Here is a 19,556-nt window from a genome sequence, read left to right on the forward strand (position 1 = left end):
GACATCAGTGGATGCTAGTTATATGGTTAACTTCAGAATTCACAATAAGTCACCTGGAAATCACGTTAGCCACAGAGTCTTCCTCAACCCACTCCTCATATTGCATAGGGGATTTACTTTCTAGTTTTATTAACATCAGCAGCTTATTTTCTGAAAATAGGTTTTTTCTTTGTAGCCGCACTGATGTCAATGAGCTTCTTGGGCATATTTAAAGGCAAAACTATCTTCCCCCTTGGCTTGGTTGGAGTTTTTGTGGGGGTGTTATGCCTGTTCTTCATTGATAGCCAGGGCTGCCCTTCCCAAGAACCACAAACAGGAAATGTAGGATCTTTACCTATACATCTGCCATAGATAAAAAATGAGCAATAACCTGAAAGTGTATGGAAAAAACACATTTCAGCCAGAGGCATGTACATCAAAACTATTATACAGATCAACTGATCTTGTCCCAAAGCAAACATTAAAATATTTGGTATGAATCTAGAAAGATGGGTGTTTCTTTTTCCCGAAATAAAGTTTTTATATCACCTGAAGACTACAACCTGTGAAATACAGATAATCTGTTTTCATTAGTTCATTTTAATAGACAAAAACCCACAGAACAGTTTTGGTAGTTTAACCCAGATTTACAAACACAGGATTTTCAGTACAATATAGAATTCTGTATGTATGTGCTTTATGTATTTCATCATCATGACAACTAACAGAGAGTCACTGTCAAGCAAACATTATTTCAGGATACAAAGATACTTTGCTATGTCATTATTAATGAAATATACTTCATCTTTGTTTTTAACTTTCCTACTATTTTTCCTTCCTTTCTTCTAATAAGCCTGTCTTGACTATTTCTGTGCTTCCAGACAGCTGTCATCCCATTCTGGCAACCTCCCTGGTTCTGAACGTTTAATGTAATTTAGAGGTTTGATATTCATACATGTAGTATATTGTTCATCTTTCTAGATGAGAAAGATTTCATCTTATCCCCCATAAAGGCTGTGAGAAACCATATAAAGAGGACAGTACAAATAATCTTTATCCATTATGGTTTATTCTCTACAATACTTCATTAGAGGATAGAGTTCAATTATTTACACTCAGAAGTTATTATATAGGTAGGAGGCAACCAAGTGTAATACAAAGAATTGGTCTGACATCTCTGCACTGAAGGTCAAAAGAGGTCTCCTGCTTTAAGGAAATAAATTAACCAAAAAAACCCAACAAAACAACATGTAGTTTCCAGAATACAAACAGAAAACAGCACTAATAGTGAAGGTTGCAGATGTTTGTTAATGTACTATGAAAACAAATTATTCTGTGCAAAGGTTAAAATGAACTCAGATTTTCTTACAGATTTTTGTTCTGATAAATTGTAGATATGTGATATTTTGACCATAAAACGTTCCCAAACTGAAATGGCCTCAGTTGAGATTGACTGTTGAACATTATGAAAAAAAAAAAAAAGAAAAATTAAGAACCTCACAGTGGAAACATTCCAACACTGACAGACTCCAGTGATCAAAGACATTCTCCTGTAGTTACTGTAAAACAAAGACAATTCATAATTGCAGTGAGATTATTTCTCAGTTGTGGTTGTCATGAGAATAAGCCCTTCTAGACCAAAAGGCACTTGCTTCTAAGGATGAGTTAAAATCCAGATCAAAGCAGGTAACACAGTTGCTTTGAGAAGTAGTTCCAACCTGCTGTCCCAGCCAAGTAACCATGGAGAAATTCTTACATCAATTGGTCACTGATTTTGGTTGCCTCCATCTTGAGGCAACTCCAAGTATGTTTTGTTTCTAGTTCACTTCTTTCATCCTTATGCATAGCTGCCATGTAATGATCTAGAAATGGGATTATTTCCTGAGACCACCTGTCCTTGTCATACACTTTTCTGAGCTAACTTAACTACTGACACTCTTTTCAACTGATTTTGTAGCTGGACCCTTATTGGAGTAAAGCTGAGAGGGCCTGTTTCTTAGGCAGCAGACCAGTGTTTCTGATTTGCTAGCTTCTCTTCTCACTGCAACAAGACAAGACCACAGTACATATTTAGAGGCATTTTTGTTTGTTTTGTGTTTTTTTTTTTTTAAACAGACTGAGTGGGGAAATGGAAGTGGGAGAGGATAAGGCTTCCCCAGTCCCAAACCATCAAGCTCACTTCAGTCTTAAACCAACCAAGTCACTCAATCCTAAAATTCTGTTCTTTAAAAATGACAGCTAACCCTCCCCACCCCACCCCTTAGTCATCCCCTATTCAAATAAAATGAAATCAGGAAAACACTATACACTGTTGAAGACACAGAACAGGGCAAACATTTGAAAAAGAAACAATATTGTTGAAAAGCCTGGCACTATATGCCTGCATGACCAGTCTCACTGAGCGTGCTCAGGGGTGAAGTTTTAGCACCATTTTTTTTGCTTTTTTTAAACCTTTTAGAAATTAAATTCTAACATAGAACACTTGAACAGTAATGAGTGTAGCCCTATGTATCATACTGTTTGACAGCTGAAAGGTGAATGGTATGTCCAGAGCTGACCCCACCCTCCCCCATCACTACACGGCACCTGGGAGAGTAATTACAAACCACTCGAGTTTGTAACAAGACTGATTTATTCTCAGCAGCAGGAAATCATGAAACAATCCCTTAAAATTCAATTGCTTTTCAACAACATCACAAGGGAAAAGTGGCAATTTGTAAGAATGACCCAGTACAGGAGGAAAGCTGGGTCAATATTGCACCATTATCCAGAATAGGACCCCCTCCTTTCCCTCACGTCTCTCTCCTCCAGCAGGAGAACGTTACACCCACATGAAGCAAAACTGCACAATTCTATTTGCTTCTCTAGGACCAGAAGGAGCAGCAGCATGCAGTTCTGAGCTTTCTACCAGCCCTATTCCCTGCCATGCCAGGAGAGAATTTCAGGCTTGAAACACCATCCAATTTTAAAAGCCATCATTACCACACACAAGCAAGCTTTAAAGACAGATGCAACCAAATAGCCATTACTCTGCTATGCACTTGTATTTTCTTTCCTGATCATTGCTGACCCTCCAGAAACTTAGAAAACAAAACAACCTCAAATTATGTTTTGAAGTCCAGTGATCTCATTGAGAGACTGTCATAATTTAGAGTTTATGACATCCCTCAATGATGCTGCAGAATAACAACTGAGTAACTTATCTTCCTCTTAAGAGAGTATTTCTTGTAATCATCAATGATGGAAGAAGAAATACAGAATGCACATGAGTTCCACACACTTTGGGTAATACAGGATTCCCCTCTCATTGCCTTGATGTGGTAATGACTAAACTGTATAACTTACCAGTGAAACTACAGAGCTCTATATCCATAGGCCTGCTATAAACTGGAATACCCACAGTTCTCAAGATCGATAGTCACACCAGAGACAGTGGCTGTCCTATCAAAAGGAAGGTCCCCGAGACGGTTAGCTTAAGTTAAACAAATTTCAGTCACTATCTTGCTTGTATGACTACAGTCAGTGAATGACGTGCCAATCCCTCCCCATCCCTAATCCAATCAGGCTCCATTACAAACATTTGGGCACAAACCTTGGTTGTAACAGAGAAGACTGTCCAGGGACACTCAGGTACATTGTCCTTCGCACACACGGCAGGTGCCGTGTCACACTCTTACAGGCATAACAGCATTCTATTTCATAGCAGGCTGCATTACAAAGCACTGTCTAAAACCCCAGAAAACTGTAAACCAAAAAGATTTCTAAAGAATCCAACCTATAGTGAGATCTGATAATTAAAGCCTTCTAGGGTTTATTTAAATAACGGATTCATCTGCAATACCATCCAAAGGTTCTTCACATCTTTAAGTGTTTTCTGTTCGTGAGGATGGGGTGCTATCCAGATGTTCAACCCTCCCCAATATCATAATGTCCGCCTGTGATGTGTGGGGACTGCAATCAGCTCTTGGTACACAACAGATACCAGAGGTTAAAAAAAATTAAAAAGAACCTAAAAAATGTTTTGTTGGACTCCGTTGCCCAGGCTGCCAGGGGAATGCTCCTACTTGATCTGGGGGGCTTCCATAACGAACAACTCAAGCTTCCGGAGCGTCGGTAACACTCAAGAACGGATCAGTCCGAAGTGGCACTTTCACTCCTAGAGGTCTTCTGCACCTCACCACTGTTCGCAGGCATGGAGCCCCGATCCAACTGAACCCCCGCTCGGAGGGAAGGCTGAGATAAGGCTTGGGCCCCTGAAGTTCTGTCATGCTCCCATCCTCCCCCCAGGTCAGCTGGAAGGCAGACTTGGCAACGGAAGCTAGCATCATAAAATGGTGCAGTAATAGAAGTAACTGGACCAGGAAGAAGAGGCATCTGCCCCAATGATGTCGTAGCCGTTGGCAGCAACTGGGGAGTGGGACTGGTCATGCAGCCGTGTGTCAGGAGTAATGATTGTAGAGGGGCGGGGCATGAAGAGTGCCATTCTGGAAACAATGCTGACGGGAAGCCATGTATTCTGCATAACTGATTGTCACCTTCTCACTGCGGTACCTACGGGAACAGCGTCAGAAAAAACGTCAACACACTATGCCGTATGAAGGGACTAGACAAAAAACATTAATCCCAGATCACCTTTTTGCTCACAGCCAAAACTGACCAAGAGGAACCCACTACTTTCTTTGATACTGCCTCATGCAGTAGTCTGAATAACCCATCCAAGCTTGAATTAGCTTCAGTGTCCCAAAAGTTGAGCCCTATTCAAGGCAATCATAATTACAGGGACTCCTGAAGCACCACACAGGAAACAAATGATCAATTTGTATTCTTTTAATCCACTTGCCGTGGAAGAAAAAAAAAAGGGCATGAAAAGTTTGTTGGAAGAAGACTCAGGTTCAGAGACTAAATAACCAGTATTTCACTATTATTTACTTTTGTGATTATCATCTTCACATTTAGAAAGGCTAGTGAAAGAAAATCATGGAGAATTGGGTAAAGGACAGTTTATCAAAGCATGTGTGCGGCTTAGTCCACATTGTGCAATCCAATTTCACAAAAGGTAGAGTCCCTTCTGAGAGACCAGAGATTTCCAGGTGCTTCTACAGCATGCTAACCAACAGGCAATTTCAAAGGGGTCGTGAATTGCACTAAGTCCATGTTACACCAGATTTTAATGAAAACCTTCATCCTGTCCTCTCCTGTTAAAAAAAACCCTGCATACCCACCTCATTTCTCCAGAGGTAAGGAATGACCTGATAAATTAGTGCTTCTATACAAAACCAGAATGTCCCAATTTTTACTAACATAAAGGGAGCTGAAACCAATAGGACAGCTGGGGGTATAGAAAAGCAAGCAAATTCTGAAAACCAGCCAAATTTGAGTGTGGTTTGGTTTTAAGACAGCTGTCACCTCCAAATAGCTACACCATCCACATATGAGCACACTGAGAAAAGGAAGTCCATTGTAAAAATAGAGAAAAATCAACCTTTTTAACTTTCAAAGGCTCTGCTTCTTTTGATCCTTCATGTGGATGATAATATTAAAACCAATAGCACTTCTCTCAGAAAATGCTAACTTCGATCCTCTGTGGACCAAACATATTGCACTTCATTCCACACACACTATATGCCTAGCATTTATGTGGCATTTATGATTTTGTCCTTCAGGCTACACCTCTCCTCTGAAAGAAGCACGAAGATTTACATCAAGCACAAATAATTTAAATTACCCACAAAACACTATAAAGTAAAATTAAAAGACGACAAATCTCTCTGCTTACCTGGTGAGTTTAATCGTTTTCCTAAAATCATTGGTAATCGGAGCCTTAAAACCACCTTTCCTGAGTAAGGAGTCTATGGTCTGGATCTGATCCCAGTCTATTGAAAAATAGAAGCAAGGGAAATTTTTCAATATAAAAATGTTTCCAAAAGATAAGAGATGCATTAAAAGGCCTCTAGAAAAGCAAACAACTAAACAGGAATCTTTGAGCTTTAGAAATACCAGTGTTGAACTGGACATACATGGTCTTATGCATGCACACTAACTGCACATGCCAGCCCCTTTTAACTCATACTGGAACTGGTCTATAAAACAGTAATTCTATTTTCCATGTGACCTCTCTTCTTACAAAGGTCTGTGCCTTGCTTCTGTTGCAGGGACCCCAAACTGTTTTATCACGTGCCGCTCAAGTTTAGCTCTCTAAGCCTTAAAATAAGATAATACTTAGCTCTTTACATAGACAAATTGGGATCAACCTGATGCTCTAGTGATAGCACAGTGCACTGCTATGTGAGAGATCAGAGTTAAAATTCCTACCTTAGTCTTTTGCCCCAGAGCCAGGAGGATGCGACCACTCCACTCTGCTAGGTGGAGGAAAGGAGGCAATATTTTGAGCAGTTACCATGGTGACCGCTACTATATTTGAGTGGGAAGTGTGCTCCAGAGGGGCCCTGTTTCCTGCCCTCATCTGGAGGATGCTACTTTAGCAAGAATGAGGAGGAAAGGGACTCTCCTGTTGGTGCTGTGCAGCCTGCAGTTATCCTAGTTGGTGGGAGAAACATAGAAGAGGAAAGATGCAATGCTCAATGAAGCTGGAAGATCCATACTTTGAGATCCTCTATTTCTTAAGCCCTAAACCGTTTTTTACTCTAAGATACAACTGTGCACAGATGTAGGATGAGAGAAAGGCCAGATGAAAACCCAGCAGCAGCTGTATCAGGGGTCAGTTATCCAGATTAAGCCTGGTGGCTCCATGGCACTGCTATGAGGACAGCATTGCAATTCAAACCCAAAATACATAGATTTATGTTACCCAACTCTGTGACACAATGTGTTGACATGTTTGGCTGCCATCCCAAACCCACCTTGTTCCTTAGCAACCTCAGGTAAATACGTGGCTGTGCGTTTGACACCTTTCTCATTGATGAACTCTATTCTGATCCCATGGATCCCAACCTATAGATGGAAATGAACAGCCAAATAAGAGGTGTTTGCTAGCACTGAGTCCATGATCAAGTTGTCATTCCCACAACACCGTGAACCTCTCTCTCTCTCTCTCTCTCTCTGGACAGTTTGGCTTTTGCCTGGATAAGGTTCCCCATTGTCCGTCCTTGCCAGGCAGGTCTCACAAGTTGCCCTCTTAGCAGCACAAAGAACCCCTACCACCCTTCCTGGACGAGCCTAACAGTCTCCCTGCCACTTCTCCTGCAGTAAGTCTTGTCAGAAGTCTGACAGTTTTCCATCTCTTATGCTGGCCAAGACAGACATGCTCTCTACACAAGAGTCATGCCTAAAACAGCCAAACCACAAACTCTACTTAATCCTTCTTGAACTAAATACACTTCCATGTACAAGGTCCTAAAATTGATTGATATCTTCAGACTTAACTACTTTTTTATTCCCAGTTTCTATTCACAGCATCAAAATACTTCCCAGGTTTTTACTTATGTATTTACACACTCACCTCCTATTGGGACAAATCCATAAAACACTTTCACATCTCTTTCATTCCCATTCAGATCCCCTCCCAAGCAAAAGCATACTGCTAGCCCATCCTCTTCCTCCCTTCTAGTTTTCCAGCCCCATTTCTCCTATTCCCAGTTTCTTCTATCCCCGTACACCCCTGTAATGAAGGAGACACATCACCATGTACTAACCCGAACCCGAACGGAACGAGAGAGTGATGCAGAGTTCCAAATGCACCTGTTCTCACCTCCCAGTCCAGGTAGTCACTGGCATCCTCAAAGTTAGTGAGGAGGGAGACAGAGCAGAAGAGTTTGGGCAGCTCCTCGCGGGTCAGGGGGGGAAATCGGCTGTCCTTAAGTGCACTAAAGGAAAGAAAAGATATATTGCCTAAAACAAGCACCAATGCTCCATTATTTATTTTTTTATTATGCCTCCATGAAACATGTTTCTTTTTGCTACCACAGTGTCCTGGTTTCTGCTGGGTTATTTTTCTTCCTAGTAGCTGGTACAGTGCTGCGTTTTGTATTCAGTGTGACAATAATGTTGATAACACACTGATGTTTTAGTTGTTGCTAAGTAGTGCTTATCCTAAGTTAAGGATTTTACAGTTTCCCATGCTCTGCCAACGAGGGAATGCACAAGAAGCTGGGAGGGAGCACGGCCAGGACAGCTGGCCTGAACTAGCCAAAGGGCTAATCCATACCATAGGGCATCATCCCCAGTACATAAACTGGGGGGAGTTGGCTGGGAGGAGTGGACCGCTACCCGGGCATCAATCAGCAGATGGTGAGCAATTGCACTGTGCATCACTCATCTTTTCTTGGGTTTTTGTTCTCTCTCTTTTTCATAGAATAGAATCACGGAATGGTTTGGGTTGCAAGGGACCTTAGAGCTCATCTAGTCCCAACCCCCTGCCACAGGTAGGGACACCTTCCACTAGCCCAGGTTGCCCAAAGCCCCGTCCAACCTGGCCTTGAACACTCCTGCCAGGGAGGGGGCAGCCACAGCTTCTCTGGGCAACCTGTGCCAGGGCCTCACCACCCTCACAGGGAAGAATTTCTTCCTTACAGCTAATCTAAATCTGCCCTCTGTCAGTTTAAAACTGTTACCCTCCATCGCATCCCTACACCCATTGATTAAGAGTCCCCCCACACCTTTCCTGTAGCCCCTTTCAGTCCTGGGAGGTGGCTCTAAGGTCTCCCCAAAGCCTTCTCTTCTCCAGCTGAACCCCCCAACTCTCTCAGCCTGCCCTCACAGGGGGGGCTCCAGCCCCTGATCATCTTCGTGGCCTCCTCTGGACCCACTCGAGCAGGTCTGTGTCCTTCTGCTGTTGGTGCCCCCAGAGCTGGACACAGCACTGCAGGGGGGTCTCATGAGAGCAGAGCAGAGGGGGAGAATCCCCTCCCTCGCCCTGCTGCCCACACTGCTCTGGATGCAGCCCAGGACACGGTTGGCTTTCTGGGCTGTGAGCACACATTGCTGGCTCACAGTCAGTTCTATGTCCACTAATACCCCCAAGTCCTTCTTCTCAGAGCTGCTCTCCATCCACTCATCGCCCAGCCTGGATTTGTGCATGAGTTTTGTTATACTCCTTTTCATTACAGTTGTTACTATTATTATTATTATGATTGTTACTACTATTTTTCATTCTATTTGAGTTACTAAACTGTTCTTATCTCAACCCACGAGTTTTACTTTTTTTCGATTCTCCCCCCCATCCCACTGGGAGCAGGAAAAGTGAGCGAGTGGCTGCATGGTCCTTAATTGCTGGCTGGGGTTAAACCACGACATACAGAGAAAGTGATTTGCACCTCTTCCTAATCTAATGAACTGTATTATGCAAACACCAGTGCCAACTTCCTGATGCTGTCCTCCACTTACTGCCGTTGGGAGTAAAATCATGTGTTACAGAAGATGTCAAAACTGTTAGTATGCAAAACAGATTTGACATTAGCCTTAAAAGGTCAATCAAAATTCACCTGTTGCAAAGATGTTCCACTAAATCCTAATATATTAACTCACCCTAACTATCCATATATTTGTCACGTTTATTTTATTGTGAAGCATATTAAATTGAACTATGCCAATCCAACATCTTAACCTTGAATCCTTACAGATCTTCAGCAAATGAAACTAATTTCAGATTTATTCAGATTCATTTTCAACATAATTACCTGGTTAATGTGTATTCCCTGAGTCCTGAGTGAAGATTCATGGCTGAAAAGGTCCCAATGCAGCCACGAAGCCGCTTGTCTCGCCCCGTCTTCCACGTCACAAAGAGTGGACTGTGAAGGCAAAAAAGAGAAATACTCCAGCCTCTAGAGATATTTGGTTGCCAAGGGGAGACCAACAGGGTGTAAAAGAGCACGTACACGTTCACTTTCTTTCTCTCCTCTAATAAACCCCAATAAGCATGTTTTCTCACCTGCTATCTAGCAGTAATAAAACCCCACACCCACACAGCCCCAAATGCAAAAACCCAGCATCTCCCCCCAGCTTTTCGGCATACTCCTCCCTCTCCACCAGTACTCTGTAAGTCCTCCACCAGCACCTTCCTGGTCAGACTCTGCGCTGTCTTCTGATGAGTGACATGGTTATTTGACCCCACTGATTACCTCTGAGTAACAGCCCCACTCAGTAGCATCCACTAGTTTACATGACAACCCATATAAAAATGAATATAGGTGAAGCAAATAAGATTAGTTATTTATAGTACCGCTGAACCTGAAAGATCCCCAAGCATTCTGCAAATCATCTATAATTCAGGTTTGCAATAAAAGCTTTTCTTTTTTTTTTTTTTTTTTAAAGGGATAAAAAGCAAGCCTAGTTGGTTTCCCCCTGTTATTTCCATGAGGATCTGAGTTCTGGGTGCTCAAACAGTTTATGTTCACATCTTTTGCTTACCTTACATTTGATTTATATTTACACATATTCTCTCCTGTTGAACACATATCTAAATCACTGTATTGTTCCTACTCAAACATCACATGGATTTCCATTTTCCTGTCTACTATCACAAATTTACAGACATAACAGAAGATTCTCAAATTCAGCAGGCTCATTTCAATCTGTTAAACTAAAAGCCGTGATTAAGCCTCAAAGAACGAGAAGTTCAGAACAAGATTATTTAGAAGAGCTCTGTGAAGAGGTAAACAGGTAAAGACGACTGTAACTATTAAATGTAAAAAGTTCACTTCTACAAAAAGTGAGTGAAATTGCAAACAGCTGGTAGACAAAAACAGTAAAGAAAGGATGGTGGTGCCTGCAGCTCTACAAGCATTTCTGAACATCTGGAAAATTCTGCAAGGCAACTGATGATGCTGATTAATTATAAAAACAGGATGAATGATCTTACTTTTTCAGATTAGAGAGTACTGAATAAAAGATCTGGTCACTTCAAACCCAAGCATAAAGAAGAAAGTTCGCCATTAGTGATTCCAAACATCAGTCTGTGGATTTCTATTGACTTTAAAAGATAAGTAACATGACAGAAAACATGCAGCGTTAAGAAAATAACTGAGATTAAGCAAACATTGAGAGGACTTCTAAAACATGAAAACAGAATAACTGATTCTACAACAGAGCTCAGACTCTTTACTTTCCTCAAACTCTTGAAGCTCTTGAAAGGAATATATCTTTGCAGCAAACATTACAAAAAATGCTAAGAGATTCTGTTGGGAGAACAAAAGCAGCATGGAGTGTGGACGACTTCTCAAATACAGGCAACAGAGCTTCTTATGTCTAAGCCGTTAGAACATAATTTAAACTGTAGTGACAAAGCAATTCCCAGTGATATTCCTCAAAGCAACAATGGAATTAGAAAACTCTATCACAGCATAAATCCATCATTCAGGATCTAGTTACCAGCTGTGACCTATGGCAGAAGTACTGCCCAAAATAGCAAATAGCCTTTAAGTGATAATTGTTAAGTACTTTCCCACAGAGGAAGCAGAAACATTCTTCCACAACCACCAGGCACCTTACAGTTGCTTGACCAAGACAGAGGATTTACTGTTCTAGTTTTCCAACACCACTTCAAGGTACTCGCAGGATATCATTCCTCTACAATTTCATCTAGCTACCATACGTTGAAACAGAAAACAGAAACAGAGCGTAAGAAAATACATTAGAAAGCTTTCCAAAAAAAGATACTAAATTTACAGAGGAAATTTCTGGATAACGTTACTGTCACAAGCTCAATGGAAATTTTGCTTAATCTAATTAAAGTTTTGAAACTGTTACTTAGCCCATGTGACACCCCAAACAGAAAAGGGAAGGGAGAAAATGAAAAGCATCACTGACAGAATACAAATCTAAGTAAGTTCCTTCTCTTCCTCAATTCAAATTACAGGTTCACATTTCCAATTCACCTCTTTCCCCTTCCAAAGAAAAAAAAAAAAAGATGTTTCCACTGAGCTGTGACACAGCTTTTTGCATCTATAATAGAAGAGATATTACCAGAAAGGACAGGATAATTACATTCAGAAGGCTGTCATATTTTTAAAAATCTTAAAGCACATTTCAAACAATTTTTCACTGTGGCCGTAACTACTGAGGCATTAAAAAAACTGATATGATTTTGCACAAGTATATAAACTTTCACTATTATAAAGTTTTTCACTGTAGAAAAGACGTTGTTTCTGTATCTGAAGAATAAAAACACTTAGCAAATTGCAGGTGCAGTTGACAGTAAGCCATAGCCACTCCCTGAAAAGTGTATTTCCCAGATGTACTGAGAAAAGTCACAACAATCTTTTGCCCGTGTTCACCCAAGAGCACTTACCGGTACTTTGCATATCCTCAGCAGATTATGGCAACCATTTCAACCCCCAGCCACAACGTCCTACTTAGGTGTGTTTGATGAGGGTGCGCTAGGCTGAGAGGGGAATTTCAGCAACTAAAAACTAGCTCTGACAAGCGCAACTACAAAGAGAATTTTAAAGTAGCAAAATATAGTCTGTTCAAATCAGAATTTAGCTTGCTCTAGGAAGAAAGATATTACAGTATAGATTTTTCTGATGCAAGTATCTTACTATTTGTCTTGCACAGCAACTAGAAACTTGCATGGTGTAGTTTTAGTAGGAGTTTGTAATACCTACTATTTAAAAAATCAAAGACTGAGGTACAAAAGTGGAAGAAGTAGCCAATCAACTATTTGCATGCCATACAAGTTCAAAATTGTAATTTTTTCCCATAACGTGAAGAGCAAAGGGGTTATTATCTTCACTTACCAAGTTAATTCAGACATAACTACGAGTCTTGCACTGCCACCTTCTCTACATTGATTTCTGAATGTCACTGCTAACATGTACGTAAAATTCCCTTACTCCATAGGTATCTACCAGCTCCCTAAGTCCCATCAAGATCTGTTCATGTGCATATCCTCTCAAGCTGGTGATTGGAATTCACAATGGTTTTCAATCATAACCCTGTAACTTTTATGTTATTACCCTGTTTATGCAGAATCCCCACCTTCACGACTACTCTTATCTTTACTTTAGGGTTCACCACCAACTTAAAAGATCTGTTATCTGAGAAATAGGTCAGGACAAACCTGTGCATCTTTCTTTTCCTTCCATCAACAGTCTTTATTCTGTCTGTCCAGAGAGACTTCTGGTATATACCTTTGTTTTGTTCAAAGATTTCTTACATTGACAGCAATTATGTTACAAAGAACAACAATACAAATTATTTATGTATTTTCACTTTGCTTACTCTTATGTTTGATAACATCTGGCTTGAAGTTCATTACTTTACTGTCACAGGTGTGACAAATCTTCCCTGCGTGCTGCTCTATAAGAGAGCAAACCCCATGCTTTTCCCTGGGGCACATACAACTATTTGCTAGAAGCAACAGCATAAATGCTGAAACACAAGAAAATTCAGGTACGCATTTGCCCGGAGGGGAAGAGAAGAGCTGGTTTTGCTGTGGAGTGCCGATCAAAAAACTTTTAAATTATCAGCACAGAAATGCCCAATGAATGATTTTTAACTTTTCAGATTTGGACATAAAATTCAAAGAACTGATATTCTTGACAGAATGCCCTTTCTGAGACTAGTCAACAGAAACAGCAACAAAATCCAGCTAGAAATCTCCTTTAACACAAAAATAATGAAGCTGTATAAAATAATCTCTCTTACTGACTTAAGAAGAGAACAACAACCAAAAAACCCCATTGCATTTCAAGTGACAAAATAATAGCAGACTACAGTATAGTTTTCTAAAAGGAGCCTATTTAGCTTAGGTATGAAAAACAACAGCAGAACTATTTTCAGTCTGGGGAGTCCCTGGCACTATTCTATATTCTAGTCCAGAGTATTTCTCCATTCACTTGTATTTACAATATTAAACAGCTTAGCCTGCAGTAGCATTCAGAACATGTATCCATAATCCTGCTCAGATAATAACTGCATGGAAGCACAACCTACATCTACACTGAGAACCAATAAGGTGGGCAGACATTCAATACACGGAAAAAGTCCTTGACCTGTTTAAGCCATTGTTCCTTTATATCAATTTAAAATTCATTAACATAAATTATGGATGTCAACAACTTTTTATTTTATCTATTGTTCTGGAGGTGGCCCCTGGAGGAGTGTCAGAAGGTGTACCTGTCATTGATTTTTCCCGTATAATTCTTCCACCAAACATTTCAACAACATTAACATTTCCACACCTACGCATTCAACCTTCAGCTAAACATTAGCTAAACCTCACCAAAGCGAAATACGTTCATAAATCCTTCTCCTCACTTCTTCTCACACACACCTCCTTTCTTCTTAACCTTGGTATCATCCTTGAAAGTTAACTCTCTGTTTCTCCCCATACTGCCCAACTAGCACTATCTCCATAACAGTTTTTCAGTTCTACAGCTGGCAAATTTTTGGTTCCCCTCCCTGCTAAACCCGTTAAGCTGGACAGGTGAACACCCTTGTGAGTGTCCCTGTCCAATCCTCACCAGCTCAGCATTTGTTTCAGGATGAGCCAGAAACCTGTTTCAACTTCTTACTTTATTCCCTTGCCATTTGCTTTGCAGAAGGAAGTCTATTCCCTCTGTCCCTTCACAAAGTTAGTGCCTGCCATTCAAAGCGGGACCCTCTTCAGATTAAGGACGTTAAAATAATGTTTTCTGAAAACTCTGATTTCAGTTTCACTCATTCTTTTAGTACAATTTTATGGGAGGTACAGTGCAGTTAATTTTTTGCAGCAGAATCTATTTACAGAGAAGGGAGCAAACTTTAACAGAATGTTATCGTGGAGTGGGTTTGCACTCCTTGATAAAGTATGCAAGGTCTCATGCAACACATCAGACTGCGAGCTGAAGAAGCACACTTCCTCATATTTTGCCTAGCTCTCTAGCTCTCTTTCTGTAGAGCACGTTCTCCCTTGAAGGCCACTCTTCAAAGCTCCACTCATCTCCACCAACAAACATAACAGAATATTTGTACTCTTTTGTGTACTTTTTGTTTCTGGTAGACAAAGCAAGAGCGGAATGCCCCCCCTTCTTCCCTGCACACCAGTTTTCCCATTCTCCAGAGGAAGCCCTTTGTCCCTCCCCAACCAAACCACAGCTCTGGACGCTGGTTTCTCAGCTTTCCTCCCGCACAAGGATTTACTCACTAGGGGTCATTGGTAAATCGAGGAAGTCGTGGCTGAGGGAAACCATAGAGATGACAGTAGAGTACATCAAAGCAGTAGCAGCACATCTCCGCTGTCACCACCAGGTTCTTGGTGCTGTTGGCAGTTCCATTGGGCCGAGTAAGTGGGCTCAGAGCTCCTGAAGTGGGATTCATTCGAGTAATTGGGGAATTTCCTGGGCCCAAAGTCAAGTCAGATACGTTCTCCCTTCCATTATTCCCGTCTGTATGCTGGTGGTTCTGAAGAGGACCTGAACTGGAGCCTGGTACAGTTGTGGCCTGATTCCCATGACTGTGCGTTCCGCTCCCAGACAATTTGGGCTTCTTTACCCCACAACAGCCAGCTGCCAGCTTGGGCTCAAGTGGAGGAACACAGCGTCTTTTTCCCATCCTGCTTCAAAACTCGCTGCCTGGAGCACTGCGGAACCCTGGCAAGGAGGGTGCGGGGGAAAAAAAAAAAAAGCAATACACAAAACAGTTACAGGTGAAAAACCAACAGCTGCTTTTTTGCTTCTGCTAAGGTGTCAGAGAAGTTTGCTTTTGCAATAAAAAAGGGAAGAAAACCCTCACAGCGTGCAATTAATTGCAGAATTAAAGCCAGTTCAGCAAGCAGAATGGGTGTTTTTACACATAAATTGAAAGCGTACATATGCAACATGCATGAAATCACACTTTTAAAGTTATTGGTGAGGTGTACTGAACACATTAACAGTCAGCTCATCACAAAAAAACCCCATAATCAGCCTTCCTATAAAGGGAATGAAACTGTGGGAAACGGAAGAAAAACAAAAACTTAGGACTACAGATATACCCTGGCCACTGCTTTTCTGGATCACCCGTTCCCACTCGGTCAGTGCCTCCACCAGTGGCAAACAAGCTATTGAAAAAACACAAGTGCACTTCCCCATTCTCAACAGAAGAGTGACAACAACTCCGATTGACACCACCAGGCCTGGACTCTCAGGGGTGCTGCCCTTGATTTCACACTAGCCTAGGCAAGACACAAAGAGAAACTAGAAGCATCAAACCACCATTTTCTAAACAACAGGCTATTTTCCAGACCCTGCGAACTAGAATCTGCATTTACTGTCTAGGATTAAGTAAATCAATAGTGCTTATAAGTAAATGTGTAGGGGGTACTGTCAGGATATGCAGGAGAGGAAGAGCTGAAGACTGCTCACAGTCTGAGCAGAGGGAAGCGGTCATGACAGGAAACAGATACGGTATTAAAAAAGTGTTTTGCTCGCAAAGAAGAGAATGCTAGCTCTTGCATCACAAGAAGGGGTGGAACAAATACAGGGAAGAAAGCCTATGCACTGATGAACGAAGATGATCAGCAAGGACCACATGTCAATGGTGGGAACTGAAGTGCAATACCATCATCAGCATGAGATCAACACACAAAGGGGGGGAAAAACAGTTCCCCATCTGTCAAATGGGGCTAAAAGCACAGACATGTAAATCACAGAGCACACCACAGTGAACTGGAAGGCACACTCCACTCTTGTGAGTACCAGGCTGCTACTTTATTCACCACAGCATCCCTCCAGCACTCCCAAGTATTTAACGGATGGCTGAACTGACAGCACAGAGAACAGGGGGATGTAACATGCACTGAAATTCATAGTGTGATGACTCCCTTCCTTCTCTGCACTTGCAAACAATTTAAACTTTATCCATGAAGTTTCATCAGCCATCTTAAGAGTCGTACGATCCTGAACTGAACCAGAACTGGTGTAAGACACGTTGAGAGACGTGCCTCTCGCCACAAAACACATACACTTGCAGTGCTTACTCTGTTTAGGAATCCTCACCTCAAGGTTTTATAAAAAATAATCTTCATAAGGGACAATTTACAAGACCTAATGAAATTATCCTTTTCCCTTTGATCTCTACCTTTGTAATTAAAAAAAAACCACACAACAGGAAAAAGTGTAACTTCGACATACTGAACATGTAATTTTTTCAGTGCCTATTAAAAGTTATCTACTATGGCTCAGTGAAGCTGCTGGGATAGATGAGACTCTTCAAGTTATCACCGAAGGCTTGCCACGTTTTGGGAAAAGATAAGTATTTATTTGAAACCATAACTCTTCATTTTAAATTGAAGACGTGGCGGGGGGCAGAAAAGAGGTCTTCTCCATTTATCCTCCTCTGCAGCAGGCAGAAGGGGCCTAACAAAGGCGGCTGCACCGGTCGGCTCCAGCGAAGGGCACCGCTTCCCCGCCGCGGGAGGCCTCCGCCGGCCCCCGGCTCACCCGGCCCAGGGCAGCAACTTCTGCAGCGAACAACGCGCTTTGGCAGCGAAGGCAGCCCCGGCGAGGCGCCGCCTCTGCCCGGGGCCCCAGCCCGCTACTTTGTGACGGGACCCGGAGCCCCGGCGCAGCGCCCCGAGCTCTGCCCTGCAGACGGGGGGGAGCCACCCGCGCTCCCCCACCGCCACCCCGCGCTCCCGGCCCGACGCGGCTCGCCCGCCCCGCGGCACAGCGGGAAGAACCGCCCCCCCCTCCCCCGGGGCAGTCCCGCGTCCCCACCCGCGGAGCGCCGGGGCCGGCCGGGCCCCGCCGCGGCACAGCGGGACGAGCCCCGCGCTCTCGGACACAAACTTTCCGGCGGCGTTTCCGGGGTCTCCGCCAGCCCCGCCGGGGGACGCGGCCCGGGAGACCCCGCAGCCCCCCCGCGCGCCCCGGCCCGGCTCCCCCGGGGGCGCAGCCGCCCCCCCGCACACCCCCCCCCCCCCGCCCCGCCGGGGCAGAACCGCCGCCGCCAGGGGGCGCCAGGGAGCGGGAGACCCCCCGCGCCGTTGACCCCTTCCCTGTCGCCGGGGCGGGCGGGACGCCGGTGCCTTTCCCCCCCCCTCCCCCCCCAAGGCTCGCCCACCTCCTGCACCCGTCCCGGGCCGGACGCGGCTTCTCCTCCGCCTCAGCCCAGCCGCCGCCGCTGCTGCCCCGCCGCCGCCGCCTCCTCCTTCTCCCGCCTCATGGAGCCATGGGCCTGGGCGAGGCTCCCCAGAGAAGCGGGCCCGGCGGGCGGGGGGAGGGGGGCAGGGCCCGCCGCGGCCGGGCCGGGAGCCGGGCTTCCCGGGGCCGCCGGGCAGCGAGGGGAGCTGGAGGACTGGAGCGAGGCCGAGGGAAGGTCCTCCGCTATCCCGGCAGCCTCCTCCCTGCTCGTGAGGTAATGAGGGAAAAATGTACATAGTCCGCCAGCCTCCCGTCGGCCCCGCGGTGCCAGCGCGACCATAGAGAAGGGAGGACACTCTCCCCCCCTCGGAACCATAGATACCGCGGACTTCCGCTCGCGCTCGGAGGCGGCGCGGGGCCGGGTCCCCCTCCCCGTCACGTGACGGTCCGCACGTGCGAGGACAAACAGTCTGGCGGGCGGGCGGGGCCACTGGCGCGCGGGGCTCTCCCGCCCCCGGCTGGCGCTGACCCGGGGGGGGCGGGGGGGCCGCCCTCACGTGGCGACGGTGCCGCTCTCCTATTGGCCAGCTGGAGCTGGGACGGCCCCTCCGGGGGACGGAACAGCCAATCCGCGGCTGGAGGCGGGGAGACCCTCGCCGCTGGCCTATCCCCAGCCTCTCCCCCCCCCCCCCCCCCCCCCCGCGCGTCCTCCCCCCTGTCCCCTGGTCCGTCCGGCCGCGCGGGGGCGCAGCGCCCGGGGCGGGGGGTGTTGGTCCGCCCCGGCCCCCCCTCACGGCCGGGCAGAGCCGCGGGGACCCCCGGCCTGGCCCCGCGCGGGCGGGAGCGTCCCGGTGAGGAGGGGGGCGGCCCGGAGGCCTGTTCCGCCCGGTGTGAAGTAGAGACACGGTCCCTGCGGGGGTGCCTGCTCCCGCCGCGCAGGGCGGGGCGAGAACAAGGGCAAACCCGAAACAGTGTTCAGTTCAGGCAGGCGGCCTCTGGCTCTGTGGCTTTTGCTTGCAAAGCCACTGGTAAAAATAGCCGTGCCCGCCGAGCGGATGTTATTTACAGGGAGATGTACAATACGTTTCTAGCAGTGTCACAACTGCAGCAGAGAAAAACCTTTTCTAATTTTTCTGCTTCTCATACCCGGTGAGGAACCCAAATCCCTCCTTCCGCCCATTCTCCACAACCCTGTCAGAAATAGCCCAGAGAAACTGTTATTTCATCAGGGGCTTTAGGACACGCTGTAAAAAGAGAAGCTCCAAGGAAAGGGGCTCCTCGCACAGCCCCTTGTTTGGAGTGGTTCGGTCTCTGGGCTGAGGATTACCGTAAAAAGGTAAATTTAAGCGGCAGGAACCCCGCAGCAAACCACAACGCTACTTCCTAATTTCCTTCTGAGAACACAGGGAAAACACAAAGAAAATAACAGAAGCACACGATGCATTCGGCCTCGAGACACATAAACTGCCCTAGCTCTTTGTGATGGTAAAACAGAATTTCTGTGTACCATTCCTCAATAGGCATAAAGGATAAATAAGAGGCAAGAAAACAGCAGTTGGAGAAATCCAGCCAAATGTC

At 44.8% G+C, this 19,556-nt stretch overlaps 1 protein-coding gene across 1 annotated transcript; it reads right to left on the bottom strand.

Moving 5' to 3' along the window:
* Nucleotides 1–929: 929 nt before the first annotated feature.
* AMMECR1L (AMMECR1 like) lies at nt 930–18,244 on the bottom strand. The gene is made up of 7 exons (XM_074912000.1): nt 17,959–18,244; nt 15,062–15,506; nt 9,615–9,725; nt 7,688–7,802; nt 6,840–6,930; nt 5,756–5,852; nt 930–4,530 (listed from the first exon to the last, which is right to left on the bottom strand). The coding sequence occupies exons 2-7, from the start codon at nt 15,466–15,468 to the stop codon at nt 4,419–4,421; spliced, it is 933 nt and encodes a 310-aa protein (XP_074768101.1). The 5' UTR covers nt 15,469–15,506; nt 17,959–18,244; the 3' UTR covers nt 930–4,418.
* Between the last annotated feature and the right edge of the window lie 1,312 nt (nt 18,245–19,556).

The sequence above is a fragment of the Athene noctua genome, chromosome 8 (assembly GCF_965140245.1).
Source record: "Athene noctua chromosome 8, bAthNoc1.hap1.1, whole genome shotgun sequence".
In the NCBI taxonomy this organism is placed as follows: Eukaryota; Metazoa; Chordata; class Aves; order Strigiformes; family Strigidae; genus Athene; species Athene noctua.